General features: G+C 41.5%; 2 protein-coding genes across 2 annotated transcripts in view; one reads left to right on the top strand and one right to left on the bottom strand.

The window, feature by feature from the left end:
• Positions 1-15,221, top strand: part of LOC134670107 (essential MCU regulator, mitochondrial) — a 117,484-nt gene that overhangs the window by 5,906 nt on the left and 96,357 nt on the right. The window lies entirely within an intron of this gene.
• The window catches only part of LOC134670111 (huntingtin-interacting protein 1), a 48,384-nt gene that overhangs the window by 4,570 nt on the left and 28,593 nt on the right, over positions 1-15,221 (bottom strand). The window contains exons 2-21 of the mRNA XM_063527800.1: positions 14,299-14,409; positions 12,934-13,086; positions 12,263-12,420; positions 11,512-11,573; positions 11,045-11,222; positions 9,893-10,013; positions 9,307-9,414; positions 9,027-9,148; positions 8,567-8,663; positions 8,411-8,474; positions 8,133-8,242; positions 7,577-7,677; positions 7,034-7,442; positions 5,917-6,789; positions 5,219-5,581; positions 4,390-4,540; positions 3,699-3,844; positions 3,465-3,585; positions 2,903-3,126; positions 469-710 (exon numbers count right to left, since the gene is read on the bottom strand). Coding sequence (XP_063383870.1) covers positions 469-710; positions 2,903-3,126; positions 3,465-3,585; positions 3,699-3,844; positions 4,390-4,540; positions 5,219-5,581; positions 5,917-6,789; positions 7,034-7,442; positions 7,577-7,677; positions 8,133-8,242; positions 8,411-8,474; positions 8,567-8,663; positions 9,027-9,148; positions 9,307-9,414; positions 9,893-10,013; positions 11,045-11,222; positions 11,512-11,573; positions 12,263-12,420; positions 12,934-13,086; positions 14,299-14,409 — 3,914 coding nt within the window. The remainder of the gene's footprint in view (positions 1-468; positions 711-2,902; positions 3,127-3,464; positions 3,586-3,698; positions 3,845-4,389; positions 4,541-5,218; positions 5,582-5,916; positions 6,790-7,033; positions 7,443-7,576; positions 7,678-8,132; positions 8,243-8,410; positions 8,475-8,566; positions 8,664-9,026; positions 9,149-9,306; positions 9,415-9,892; positions 10,014-11,044; positions 11,223-11,511; positions 11,574-12,262; positions 12,421-12,933; positions 13,087-14,298; positions 14,410-15,221) is intronic.

Below are 15,221 nucleotides of genomic sequence, written 5' to 3' on the forward strand. Positions count from 1 at the left end.
TACATCTTCAGCCTGGTCCCAGGATCTTCGAGCCCGGCCTGCAGTGTCCTGGCGTTCTGGACTAGAGCTTTAACAGCGACAACTAATAAGCGCGGTATATACTTACACCAACAGTTTAGCAGCGAAGACAACGGCCTTAGCGGCGGATATGAGTCCCTCCGACCACTGAGGATTGCGCCGGTACATCTTCACCCTCGTCCCAGGGTCTCCGAGCTCGGCCTGCAGTTTCCTCGCGTCCTGAACTAGAGCTTTAACAGCGACAACTAATAAGCGCTGTATATACTTACACGAGCAGTTTAGCAGCGAAAACAACGGCCTTAGCGGCGAATATGAGTCCCTCCGACCACTGAGGATTGCGCCGGTACATCTTCAGCCTCGTCCCAGGGTCTCCGAGCTCGGCCTGCAGTTTCCTCGCGTCCTGAACTAGAGCTTTAACAGCGACAACTAATAAGCGCTGTATATACTTACACGAGCAGTTTAGCAGCGAAGACAACGGCCTTAGCGGCGGATATGAGTCCCTCCGACCACTGAGGATTGCGCCGGTACATCTTCAGCCTGGTCCCAGGGTCTCCGAGCTCGGCCTGCAGTTTCCTGGCGTCCTGGACTAGAGCTTTGACGGCGGCCATGAGGGTTGTGCACGCGTCGAGGATCTTGCCGTTCACTTCGAGCTTGACGCCCGAGTCACCCGCGCGGCTGGCTGCGAGCATCTCCTGCGAAACGGATTATATTTCAAATGTCTGCTTATTGTAAATTGTGACACAAAATAAATCTATTATCATGAAGCTGCATCATACAACATACGTACCAAAGTCCTCGTAAGTCCCCGTGTACTTGTACAAGTATAAATTAAATCCTAGTTTTGAACTCGTATAGAAATAAAAGAAAGTTCCAAATTCAAAAGTGGTTCCAATATTGCCCTGGGTCTTACGAGGATAAATGAGTTACTGATTAATGTTATTCGAAGTCAATGAGCACATAACACCATTGGACGTCATTCAGTTAATAGTTCTATGAAATTATGACGTATAAATAACACTTGCACAAAAGAAAAGTTTGCAGCGATTTTGACAGCCCACACAGTCTGTTAAAACCGCTGCAAACTTTTCTTGGTCTAACTCTACGATGGATAACAGATTATGTTTGCGAGACGAGGGTTTTCAATCACATATACAATTATCATACGTCGGACTATAGGGGGCAGTTTGAGGGCAAGGTAAGGTTAACAAAAAAATCTTAACTTACGAGTATCATAATGTACCTAGTATTTGTAACATAGCCGTGTTCATAGAACTTGACATGCCCAGTTAACTCATTTGTTTTGTTCCTTTCTCACAGCTGCAATAGGCATGTTGACAAGTTTTTAGAACTGTATTCATTTTATAGATAGACACGTAATTATTACAAAAAAATAATTTAAAATTTTTATTCATTAATTTTAAATACTAAATAGAGCTTAATTAGTTTAGTGTTTAAAGTTTGAGCCTAAACGCTCTAAGCTGTCACGTGACGTCACGAACAGATAAATAAACAAACTGCTGCCAAAATGTCAGTCCTAGCGTAGAACAAAAGCTGTAGTATTTAATTTATCTCTCTTTCTAAAAGATCAGTATTACGTAAATATATAAGCTAAAATAATGAATAACAAGTTTTACATGTCTTATGCAGTGCCTATCTGTAAAAGAACAACAATCAAGACCCTAGAGTATAAAAAAATATATTTGTTACATGATACTTACGTTGCAGTTACGAATTTTGACTTGAATGATATTGTTACTTGCGAACTATATGTATACATATTACGTTCAGCGATGATAAAACCATTTCAAAAATGAATCACAATAACTAATTTCACACAAAAATACTTACAGTTACAATTTAAGATGAATTATTATGATACAACTAAAATTGTGAGTGCAAATATAGTGGCGCAGATATAACTTTTTAATTTATTTATTTTTTGTTTCCGACAGCCAACATGGCAATGATAGTTCCATTCAGCCAAATTATTAAAAAGATTTTGGTGAAATATCGTATTATATAACATTTTATTTATTTAATAACTAATAAATATATATTTTATATCATGTCATAATATTTTTTGTACGTAATAAATGTCTATTGTCGAAATAAAAAATACATACACTGTTTGAACATCCAAACTCTTTGGCGGTGTCCTATGGATTACGGTCAGGTTTGACGACTAGTCTGTGGTGTTTCTCATGTCATGACGTCACGCGCTCCGATTGGCGTTTGCAGTCACGTGATACTGGGCATTATTTTAAATACTTTTGACTATTTTTAATTAATTAATTACGCATATTTACACTTACACAATATGATTTTCAGCATTCTAATATTCCCTGCTATGGTAAAAACATAACATGTTATATATTTGCGATTCATGTCAACATGCCTATTGTCTGAGTGACGGATAAAGCCAAACGAACTTTTTCGCCATTTTGACTTATGTGTAGTTCAAGTACGTTTACAAATAACGCAGTTAGTTGCTATGATATTTGGAATTTCACATTATAAATACTAGGTACCAAATACTAAGTACAAATACTCGAAAGTGAATTGATTGATTTGCGAACCTTACCTATCATTCTGACATGCCACGAAAATGCCCGCTGGAGTCCGACGTATGACAATTATACATAATTATAGTACAAATCTGTGGCCCTAGTGAAAAAGGGTACAAGTCTCACGCAGCCTAGGAGTAAAAGGGCATAGGTGTTACTTGGAACTTATACCCATTTAAAACCGCGCTGCCCGAGACTTATACCTTTTTTCACTAGGGACACAGAAATACAACGGGTTTATAATTCTAACCGGTGCAAGAATCGAATCTAAACCTCAAAACAAAGCGGTATAATATGGAAGAGTCAGTTCAATGGCTAACCTCGATCTGTCCCGCAGCCAGTTCGATGGCCTTGTCCATGTCGGCCAGCTCATCGTCCACGCTACGAGCTCCAGTATTAGTACGGTCGGCGGCTGCGGCGGCAGCGGCGACTGTACTGATGCGGCTACGTGCATCACCGTACGGCGCTTGTAACTCGCCGCGAGAGAGATGCGTTAGGCAATCCGCCGTCGCTGATAGCATTAGGCGGCATTCGGTGTTTAGTTCTGAAAAGAATCCTCAATTTATTTGCGAAATTATTCGAAAAAGGTCAAACTGTCTCGGTCCTAAGCCGCAAATATCGCGTTAAGCCTAAAAAAAATCGATAAGTCATATCGTTTTATGATGAATAATTTAAAGATGCCATCATTATTTTGGACATAGTAGTCATTAAAATAAATAGTAATCAGTAGTTTAATATGTGTTTCAATTATAAAGAAATTGAGCACGAATGAACAACGTTAAAAGCGTACGAGTATGCACAGTCTCTATTACGATATGGCATGCTACTTTGGGGACATAGACCGTGTAGAAGCATGAAATAAATAAGTGAAGTCACACGTACTGTCTGTAAGCTCTATGTCGGTAGAGAGATTGGACACTTCTGTTACGTATGCTGAAAGCTGCGCTGCGTTATGCGCGGCGAAGATAGCCGAGCGCGCCAGAGTGTCCTCGTGACCTTTGATCTGCAAGTTAAAAAAATAAGTTATCCAAACTGATTGATAAAAAAGTATTTCTAAAGTCGTATCTTAGTAGAGATTTTAGGATGATAGACGACATGTCCACATTGTCTAGTTACCTCTGTGGTGCTAGCTAGTTCCTTCAGAGCCTCAGCGGCGAGTACGGCGGCGGCGCGGTTGGAATCCTGCGCAGTCACTCGTTCGAGCGCTCCACTCGTAACCTCCAACGCCGCGGCGCTTGCTGTCGTCAGTAGCTTTAACCGTTCTGGAACATTCGATAAATGTAATTAAACTGTATAAAGAGAGTAATCGTCTTTAAAGCAGAAGCGATACGTGTAATTTTAGCTTTTGCAAGTGCAATCTATTCGCTTATAAGACACGCAATAACGAAGTAGGGCCTTGCGTTAAACCCAAAGTATTTATTTATTTGTGTCTAAGGCTATGTTTTGTATGTATCAATTCTTTTGTATTTCAAGGTAATACTCAGATACTCGGTTCAAAGCACTACCATATCGTTATCAAATTTGTTATAATCATAATTTAAAAATAAATAAATAAATCGATTCTTTATGACTATATTTATTTACCTCAGTAGTGTTTCGTGAGAAACATTCAAGGTTGTTGTCGATATGTCCTTGATCGCAAAAATGATTTCTATCTACTTTTACATGCAACGTAGATTATTATTTTATGTACTTTAATATACAATACACATACTCTTTATTGCACTGCCTCAAATTATATGTATTTAAAATACACTATGCCCGCAAGATACAAACACAAATTTCAAATAACACAATGACAACTCACGTTTCTCAATCTCCGCCTGCGCCTCCTGCAGCTGTATCCTCGCCGCGGTCAGATCAGCCTCCAACACCGTGTTGTGTTGCAGCAGATCCTGCAACTCACACTCCGCGCTCAGTCTCTCCCGCTCCGTGTGGCCGAGCCTCACTTCCAGCAACTATACCGTAGCGACACACGTGTAGGCCATGCCATTGAAGTCCATGCAAAGCGGTTGAAGTTGGAGGTGCCAGAGGAGAGAAAACATGCGTTAGATATACTATCAGACTCTACAAGCTTAGTAACACATTTGGAAATGTGCGAGGTGAAGTATTGGAAAAAAATGCCGTGGTGCCTGAGACGAACAATACTAATTGAAAAGGAAGCGTGAATCGTGAGCTAAGTATAATTTATTAAATAATTAGAAATACAAAATAATAATCAGAACCAGAATATTATATTTGCTTAAGATATAGGCGTACTAGGAAAATGAATATTGTAAACAATAAACCGTGTAGCAGTAGAATAAAAAAACAACATCTTAATACTGAAAAGAATCAGGTGAGACAACAGTAAAAGTAATTAAAACCAACACCAGTTTAGATAAAGCAAGTGAAACCAAACACCAAAGCGCTTATGAGTACTTGAATCCAACAAAGATGAATACCTACAATAATAGAGAAAACGAAAATGCTAGGAAATATTAAGTATGACACTAGAACAGGAAGTTCTCAAGACAAACAAAGGATAACCAGTAAAGTGTCATTTTACTGTGAAATATGGATCCTTCCACCTAAACGTGTGATTCCCGTGACGAACACAATAACACAACCAGCCCAGACGTCACAGTTATCCTAACCTTAGCATTGCCTTCTTTCTCAGACAACAAAAGATCCGCATCTTCCTTCTCTTTTGCTCTAAGCGTCTGCAATTCCTCTAACTGAGCCTTCAATTCTTCAAGATTTCTGTTCGCTTCTAAAATTGTGTTATCTTTCTCAGAAATCTGTGATGCGAAATCAGTTTCATGTTTTTGAAGTTTTTCGTGTAGACATTTTATTTCGCCATCCTTACTGTCTTGTATGTGGCTACATTGCAGTTTCAGATTGACTATTTCATCATTAAGCTTACCAATTATTGCATCCTTTTCGTTTTGCATCGTTTCGTATTTATTATGTAGTTTAGAATGCTCCTGGTCTAATTCTTCGATTTTATTTAGGAATTCCTAATAATAAAGAGACATAATAAATTCATGTTATCTTACAAGACTAGGTAGATGATTGAATTTAGAAATCATAAATATATCCCTAGTATCAAAAATACAGAGCGCCAGAGAAAGTATAAAAACCAACTAATTCTAGTTAAGAATCTTGTATTCGAGATCCCTATTGTACAATCGCCATAAAATATGAGCAGCTTAGGTGCTCAAAAATATCTAAAAACGCACTCTAGCGCCTTGACAATAGAGGCGTATTCAGATATTTGTGAGCACCTTGGCCGCTCCGATATATCTGATGGCGACTGTACAGGACGACACAAGAGGTATTGAAACAAACAAACCTGTTTCTCTAACTCGAAATTATATCTTTGTTTTTGTTTTTCTGTCGTTAATTCTTCATATTCTTTCTTAAGTTTGTTAATTTCATCGTGAAGACTCCTTAACTCCTCATTCTTTAAAGTTAAGTTATTTTCGTTCCGTTCTACAAAAGCGTCATGTTCCTCTCTTATATGTAGTAACTCATTTTTACCAATCTCTAATTCAGCTTGGGTCTCATTTAATTCTTCTTCAAGCTTGGAAACGTTATCTTTAAGATTAGTCACTTCAATGTCAAGTGATATTACTTGTTCATCCTTTTCGACTATCTGAGATTTTAAACCTGTTATAATTTCTTCCGTGCTCTGTACTAGTTGTTTGTATTCATCTTTCAATGTCTCTATATGTGTTTGTTTTTCTTTCAATTCGGATTCATATTCTGTTCTTTCATTTTCTAAGTCTAAAATAACATTGTCTAATTTTGATTGTACTTTTTCTAGCTCCTTAGTTGTATGCTCTATCTTAGTTTCCAGCTCAGAAATAGTATTTTTCATTGCATTGCATTCCCTATTTTGTTCTCCTATGCTACTTTGTTTTTCCTCAAGCTCTATCTGTATCTCATTTATTTTCGAATCTTTCTCCGTAATTACGCTTTCAAGTTGTTGTTTCAGTTCTTCCACAGCATCGGTTTTATCTTGATCTAGTTTGACTAATTTCTCGAGCGTTTCTCTTAATTCTTCGTCACGTTTTTTAATAACAGTTTCATGTTCCTTATTGTTCGCATCTAATTCATCATTTAACTTTAGGATGTAACTTTTATAATTTGCTTCTGTTTCTAGTATTTTTTGCTGGGCGTGTTCTAGGTCTGTTTTCAAATTGCTAACTAAATCGTCCTGCTCCTATTAAAGTTAAAACTAAATGAATAAATGGATACAACATCTAGTTAAGTCAATGAAACTAGTGTCTTTCATGTCATGTTAGACGTTCAAAGCATTCATGCAGTTATATACACGAAATGAAGATGTTACTTTGTTAAAAATGAAACTATTCTAATCATGCACTTAGTCTGTAAAGAGTTCTGCAACTTCTATCTACAATTCTACATAAACCAACGCTTATCCCTAACCAGATAAGTTCACTGACCTGTTTCTCCTGTTGATGCTGCTGAGTCAGCTCCGCAACCTGCTTCAACGCAGCTTCTCGTTCTTCCACCACTTTTTTATACTCATCCCCACTCTTCTCCCTAAGCCCTACCAACTCTTCCTTTACTTTTGCTAACGCTATCTCTTTCTTTTCACTTTCTTTTTTTACATTTTCTAAATTTTCCATGACTTCTTTTAATTCGTGTTCTAGCGCTGTTAGTTTTTCCTGCTGAACTGTGGCTGTCGTTTTATGCTCTATGTCTAATGCTTCCATGGAGGCCTTAAGGGTTTCTAGTTCTGCTTCCTTTTCTCTGGCTTGTTCGAGTTCGGCTCGGAGGTTAGCTATTTGCGTTTTGTATGCTTCGATTTCTTCACTCGATGATGCACTTTGTTGTAGTAATTCTACATCTCTGAAAAGGTCATTAGGAATGTTATTCTTCGTACAATGTAACACCTTCATACCCCCGCTCTTTCCTTTCCAGCTTGATTGAGCCTACTTTACAAATACTTTATGTTCAAATGTTTGGTGTTATTAGGTACGTACTTCATCCTGTCGTTAAGTTGCTGCTGCAAGGCGGTCTTGGCACTCTCGTGCTGCGCCGCTGCTGCCCTTAAGCTGGCCGCTGTCTTGTCTACTTCTGCTTTCTATAAACATTATGCGTATATAAGACCTACTGTGAACTACTGTCGATGTAGCTTAGTGCATAGACGAAGAAGATTTATCATAGTGCGCTTGCCGTACAATCAACAATAGATAGTGACAGCCAATGTGACCAAAAGTATACACCTTTATTACACCTATTATATTTGGTTAGTGCGGCTACAACTTTATATAATTAATGTAGCTGTACACTGTATATAAGTTACACACAAGCGGACAGCCAACGAACATCGAAAAATAGTAGACCAGTGTAGATTCCTTTTCACAATTTAATTTTGACATATATTTGAATAATACCTGTCAGTCTGGCACTGACCAACGGGTTCGAAACACGATATAGTTTTTTTAATTCCTGAATAGTTATTTAGATAGTTATCGGGGTAACTACTTTATGCTAATGATATGTAGGCTACTGCCTACTTACTAGTGAGGGTTTTACCTGTCTGATAAGTGTGATATGTTCTTCTCGTAGCTGTGTGTACGCTCCTTTTAACTTCTGGAATTTCTCGTCTTGTATTTTCGCTTTCTCTTCAGTCTGTGTTAGTTTTTCTATAAAATAAAGTAATAAATGATTTTCAGTATTTTTTACCAGATAGATATGATTCTGTGAAACTACCAACAGGCGATCTGCTTTAGAACCTTGAATAATAATTACCTAAGCTATGATTGAAACTTTTAATAAGCTATGAATTCAAAATGATAAATAATTAAACTTACGTTTGATTTCTGGGGTTTCTGCTGCTAAAACTTCAGCCTTTTGCCTTTCTTCTTCCAATTCAGTCTGCAAAAAAATGAGGATTTGGTCAACAAATTTGTTTTTCGACAGATCTAAATTCTAAATTAATAAATGAATATATTTCGCCAAAGAATTACCTTTGTAGTGTGTATTTGCGCCTCTAGTTTCGAGCAGTGTTCACGCATGGATGCCATCATTGTATTCCGGTCCTGCACCATTTGTGATACCTCTAATCTGTGGAACAATAATTGATAAATTATAAACACAACTTAGAATTCGTTGGGACTTTAGCTATGTGTGTGAATTTGTCGAGGACGTACCGATTTAGAAAAGTCTTTTTTTAGGGTATACTTTGCATACCATTATAATCTGATGTAATGATAGTATTCTGGAAAATTCGAGGGAACTACATTAATGACAGGCACACCTATGGAAATATGGGTAACTTAAATTAGTTTCGGAAAGTAAAATTTATTTATTTAGTAAAATTAACATCATTGTTCGCTGTTCTATAAAGTCTATGTTTTTATTGTTAATGAATATTCTTGTCTGCAGAAGAAGGAATAGAGAAGAACATTAGCATAAACAATGTGTTACCGCATCCTCTTGAGCTCGTTCTGTAGATGATCGATCAGCCTGTCTCGCTCCACCACAGGGTCGGGCTGCGGTGAGGGAGTGGTCCGGGTGTCGATCACATCACTATTGTCCGGAGTCGTAGCCTGATAAAAAATAAAACATAAGGATTAATCACAGCCGGTATTGATAAATCATAATCTTGTATAGTCAGCTTTTTTCTTTTTCATGACCTACCCTCAGCAACTTAATAAGAAGGGAAGTGCATGTCACGGCAGCAGCCATTATAAATGAAGATATTTACCAAACTGAAGGTGTCGGAAGTGTCGATGAGCGAGCCCACGGTGTCCACTTCGTCCGGAGGAGGCTCCGGAATTGAGACCACCGGTGTCACGTACGTTCCGAAATCGCTCTGTAACAGAATACATACAATAGGAGAGATATATTTACAGGACAACCACACCAATTTTCTAATCGTAAATTTATTGAAGTAAAGAAGATAAAAATATTTAAGATGGCCTTTAAAAAACCTCCAAAGGTTTGACACATTGAGTGCCGGAAACCCGCTCGGCGCGTTCTCTGTTTGTAGACGTTTTCCTCTACAAAAAGGGAAAACGCTGGGATCGGCTACGAGCGTAGCGCTACGAAAACGTTGGCAGTGAATGTGTTAACATTTCATTATAAAGTACCTAATATGCATTGTGTGATGCATTCGAATCATGTCGCAATAACTGCGACTTCATGTGAGTTTTTCGTATTATTATTTTGATTTTAAAATCGTGATAACTCACAATAGTTTAAACTTAAATTAACTGATAGGTAATGGTTTAAGATTAGTTCATAATGTCGTACAAACACATTTTTTTGAAAAAAAAAATTGTAAAACTTACCTGAATAAGGAAATTAGGTGGGTTAGAAGGCAGCAAGGGTAGCGTCAGCAGATTGCGGTAATACTGCAGGCTGCTCGCGTGCTTGTAGAATGAGCTCAGCTTCTTGAACTGCTGCCGGAATCTACCAACAAAATAATATTGTAATTATTGCTAAGAAGAGAGAGAAAATAAGACATATGATGCGAGTCATTGATCGATTGTTATACCACGAAGTCAGGAAAGGGACTTAGTGGTAAGAAATCGGCGACATCAGTATTAGGACCTCATTGGGGTGGATGTGGGGTATTTGTGCCCAATTAGGAAGACAAGCAAGGTCTAAAACAGTACGTAACGCCGGGGCTACACTAAGGGTAAGAGCCGGGAAACCCGTTTCCCGCTAGTGTGGCTCCGGCATAACTAACAATAAGCTAAACGCTGCGCGCTGTAGGCCTAACACATGATTCTTTAGTACGTAGTCGAGTAGTCTATGTTTTTTTCTATGTTAATTAAAGAGGGACGGGTAGTCTATCTCGCCAATCATGTGCTAGCCCGGCTGGTGTATACCTCTCCCGGTGTCCGGCCAGCGTGTCGGCCGGCAGCGAGGCGTGCAGGCGGAACAGCAGGCGCACGTTGCAGTCGTAGATCTGCGAGGAGTCCTGGGCGCACGGGATGAGCGCGGCCAGCCGGCACTGCCCGCTCGCCGTCATGGAGTTCGCACGGGTGTTGCCGAGACTGTCGATCATGTGCTAGCCCGGCTGGTGTCATACCTCTCCCTGTGTCCGGCCAGCGTGTCGGCCGGCAGCGAGGCGTGCAGGCGGAACAGCAGGCGCACGTTGCAGTCGTAGATCTGCGAGGAGTCCTGGGCGCACGGGATGAGCGCGGCCAGCCGGCACTGCCCGCTCGCCGTCATGGAGTTCGCACGGGTGTTGCCGAGACTGTCGATCATGTGCTAGCCCGGCTGGTGTCATACCTCTCCCTGTGTCCGGCCAGCGTGTCGGCCGGCAGCGAGGCGTGCAGGCGGAACAGCAGGCGCACGTTGCAGTCGTAGATCTGCGACGAGTCCTGGGCGCACGGGATGAGCGCGGCCAGCCGGCACTGCCCGCTCGCCGTCATGGAGTTCGCACGGGTGTTGCCGAGACTGTCGATCATGTGCTAGCCCGGCTGGTGTCATACCTCTCCCTGTGTCCGGCCAGCGTGTCGGCCGGCAGCGAGGCGTGCAGGCGGAACAGCAGGCGCACGTTGCAGTCGTAGATCTGCGACGAGTCCTGGGCGCACGGGATGAGCGCGGCCAGCCGGCACTGCCCGCTCGCCGTCATGGAGTTCGCACGAGCGTTGCCGAGACTATCGAATACTGGAAGAAGACAGCAACATTAAATCAGAAACCGTCACTAACAGCAACCCCTTTTAACTGGCTTAACACATCTTTGCAATAAGGTTTACAGTTATTAACAGTAACAGTGTTGACGATAGTACCTTCTCGTTTCAAGTAAATACAAAATCAAGTGCTAATACTTTAACGTTTTGTGTGATTTAACACGTTCACTGCGAGATGGGGAGGTTGAAAAAAACCCAAAGTATGCACATTAAGAGTTGCACTAATTACTTACCGTAGCGGATGTGTTAAATAATGTAATACCAACCTGCTGCTTGTAGGTTCAAAATGTCATCCATATAGTCGAACAACTCCACACATAACTGGAAGCTGTAACAAAACAATAGTCTAAATTGAAATATTAAAAAAAAAATTTTTTTTCGAGTGCGGGACTTGAATCTTTGTATTTAGGGATATTATTAGATGACAGGAAAAAAAATTAACGTCGTTCTCGGCGATGGCGTCCAGCTCGTCGGCCGTGAGCTGCCCACCTCAAGAACTTCGCGCCACACCGCCACACCACCCCACCAGACCACCGGAACGGTGGGCCCGGGACTTGCCCCGAGCTCTGCTACACCAGTAGCAGAGGCAAGCCAAGTCCCACACTCTCTCTTCGGATGCACCACGCCACACACGCCAGCCTAAGCTGCCGGTCGCCTTCCCTGCGTCCCCGACGCCCGGCCCCGCTCAAACGGTATCACCGGGCTAGGGGTCGCGGGGTTGGATAAACGATCGGTGGCGAAAAAGCTGGCCTACACCAGCAGCACTGACGTCCTCAAATTGACGTCGACTGACCTCCCCCCGCGGTGGGGAGCGACCCGCCACAGCCGTCGCAGCCGAAAGGCGGGCACGGCCACTCATACCTCTCTATTAATAGAGAGGTATCGAATGATATACAGCAGCAGCCGTGAGCTGCATGTTGCCGGGGAACCGAGGGTTGCACGCGTGGAACTTCAGCTTGCACCAGCAGGCTACACCGCTTCAGGTTTTATAGCCTGGTGTAGGAAGTTGTTACTCACTAGTTGTTGACGTCGTTCTCGGCGATGGCGTCCAGCTCGTCGGCCGTGAGCTGCATGTTGCCGGGGAACCGAGGGTTGCGCGCGTGGAACTTCAGCTTGCAGACCAGCAGCGAGCAGTACAGGTGCACGAGGCGGCCGTAGCCTTCGCGTAAGTGAACCTGGAACCGTGTAAATTCTAAATTGATTGATTGTTACGCTATTTAGTCAACTTTTGGAGAAGACAGCCGAGGTGATAGCCCTGGCATATACTTATAAAATATGGACAACTGCTCACTAGATAATAGCAATATTATGAGTTGTATTATAATTACAACTTTATAAAAACGTCAACTACCACGCGCTACCCAATATCTTCGTGCATGCCGACAAGTGACATCAAGATTCACGATGACGCGTTGCGCACGATAGGCATTGGCGTTCAAAGGATTAAGAAGATTGTTCAAACTCAGCCAGGAAGGCAACCGGAGGCCTTCGTCTTAGAGAGACCCCACACTAGCGTCTCTGGAACGTCGGCGTCTAGCCAACTCGATGGCTGCTTCTCGACGCAACGTTGGCGCAACTTTTCCATAGCGCTGACTAGACGCCAAAGCTCAAAAAACCGAGCGGAGGGAACTGTGGGGTGGCTCTTATTGAAAAAATAGCCCAGCAGAATCATCACGTGTTGGACTCACCCATAGTTTCCCCAGGTTCTGTATCATGCCGATGTGCCTCTGCGAGTCGTCAAGGCATGCCGGGTGCCCCTCCCTGAGCAGCTTGTGTGTCACGTGACAGAACTTCCATGCCACGATGCGGTTGTCTTGGAGTGGGAGACGGATCGCCACCATCTGTGATAATGTAACATGTTTTAGACCAGTGTTTTGATTTTGAAGATTCCTTAGCAATATTAGGTATACTATCCACATTGTTTGTGTAATCAATTTTACTTGTCCTCCTTGAGACCCGGAAGCAGATTTTTTGTTATTGAATTTGGAACCTTTAGTTAAACATTAAAAGTTCAAAATTGATTGTGGAATTTGTACCAAAATTTGTACGAGGGGTGTCAGGAGGTTAAGGTATTTTTATTTTGTGTTACTGAAATTTAAACAAATGATTTTTAGATTGATAAAAGTCACTCCGACATAATACGCCCGGTAAGCCCGTACTGGGTATTAATTAGTTATCCTTAACTACCCGAAATATAGGACATCATTAGCCCCTAAACATTTATGTAGCAAAAGTAATCCGAGTAACTACTTAATAACAGTTCGCCCCCGTAAGTAGATTATCGCCAAACTATAATTGGATAGGGATAGAAGTGACGATAGTGCGATATAGGTGTATGAATCACGCTCACCTACTGATTTGCTCATGAATGACTAAGAGCCAGCCATATCCATCAACCACCACAGCAGGCTTAGAACAAAAGCGCCGCGGCAGTCTATCGCGAGCGTGAGATCACCTAGCTGTCTCTTTCTAATTGATACAGTTAGAAATCGAAGATTAGTCTATCTCGCGCGCGAAATACTGCCGTGGCTCTTGGCGCTCTCATCTCATGCTAAGCGTGCTGGCGGATTAAACATCACACAGCAGAGAACTAGGAAATTTCCTATACAATAAAATTTGGCGAACGTTATTAAGGCTACAGGCGATTTGGTGTAACCGACTCTTAATTGACAGACTAATGTCCGATCACACCATACCTTCACTGAATTTATTTGTAGTTAGGTAATTAAATGCTTGTATGAAAAGTTTGGGACCCGGGTATGTCCTTAAACTACGTCCAAGACCACCGGTGGACGGGCAGCAGCGTCCCTCTAATTCGGTGTACTCGACTGCGATCGCCAACCCGCCTGCCAAGCGTGGCGATTATGGCATACACCCCCCAAAGGGGGAGGCCCATGTTCAGCAGTGGACGTCATGTGGTTGAGATGATGATGATGATGAAAAGTTTATCACTTCTATATGGGATCACAGCTAGACTCGTCATCTCATAAGTCCTCTTTAGTTGGATCAGGGTAAAGTAGACCTTGTCGCAATTGATTTAAGACCAAACTTACCCAGTAGGTGATGGCGCTCTGCTCCTGAAAGGTGCCGATAATGGCGCTGCGCACATGTTTCTCTTTCACGGGGGTCTCCACGGAGTTGGTCGCCTTTTGGACTGCTAGCGTCTGCAATACAACATAGATATGCCTTATGTATACAAAGTGTATTTTTTTAATGAATAATCAAGCAGACGAGACTCCCAAAGAGTATTAGCGCAACTAGCAAGATACATTTTGTAGACGTTTGATCTCGTTTTATGTTGCATTTAACTTTGCTAAATATGGGTCAAACACGCTTCGTAATCAGTATATATCACTCTAAAACGTCGCATGCATCGAAAAGGGCAAAAAAACGCAACTATATTAACTAATCAATAGTTTAGGAATTAAGTAAAAACATTAGTAAAACCATTATTATCACCAGGAAATGTTTGCATAACTATAAATTCGACAGAGAAAAAGAAATAAGTATAACTACTTTTTTATACGATTAGTACTATATATTTGTGTAAGCATCTTCATATATTGTGTGCGAACAGACATGGAACAGACGTGTGCGGACTTTGCGTGTTTAGGGAAAGGAAAAATTGAGCGTTTTTAACCCCATTTTGAATACGCGGGTAACTACATAAACTACAGTATCCTCACTATGAGTTTTACGCGGCCACCAACTACAGACGAGGGAGGAATGCATTTTATGCATTGTGAGTTATTTTACGCAGTCGCTAATGTCAGTGTCAGTCAAACTCGTGGTAAGGATATAGATTAGCGCGATAGACTACAAAATCTTCCTCCTCTAACGTAACCCGTGACTCATACGGAGTGTTCGCAGTTGTAAACAAGTTCCTCGAACATCACGTACACACTGGACATTTAATCGCAGTTCTGAGAAGGACGCGAACTTGACCTTGTGAACTGATTTAAAACTGTTTGAAGGA

This window comes from Cydia fagiglandana, chromosome 13 (genome assembly GCF_963556715.1).
Source record: "Cydia fagiglandana chromosome 13, ilCydFagi1.1, whole genome shotgun sequence".
Classification (NCBI taxonomy): Eukaryota; Metazoa; Arthropoda; class Insecta; order Lepidoptera; family Tortricidae; genus Cydia; species Cydia fagiglandana.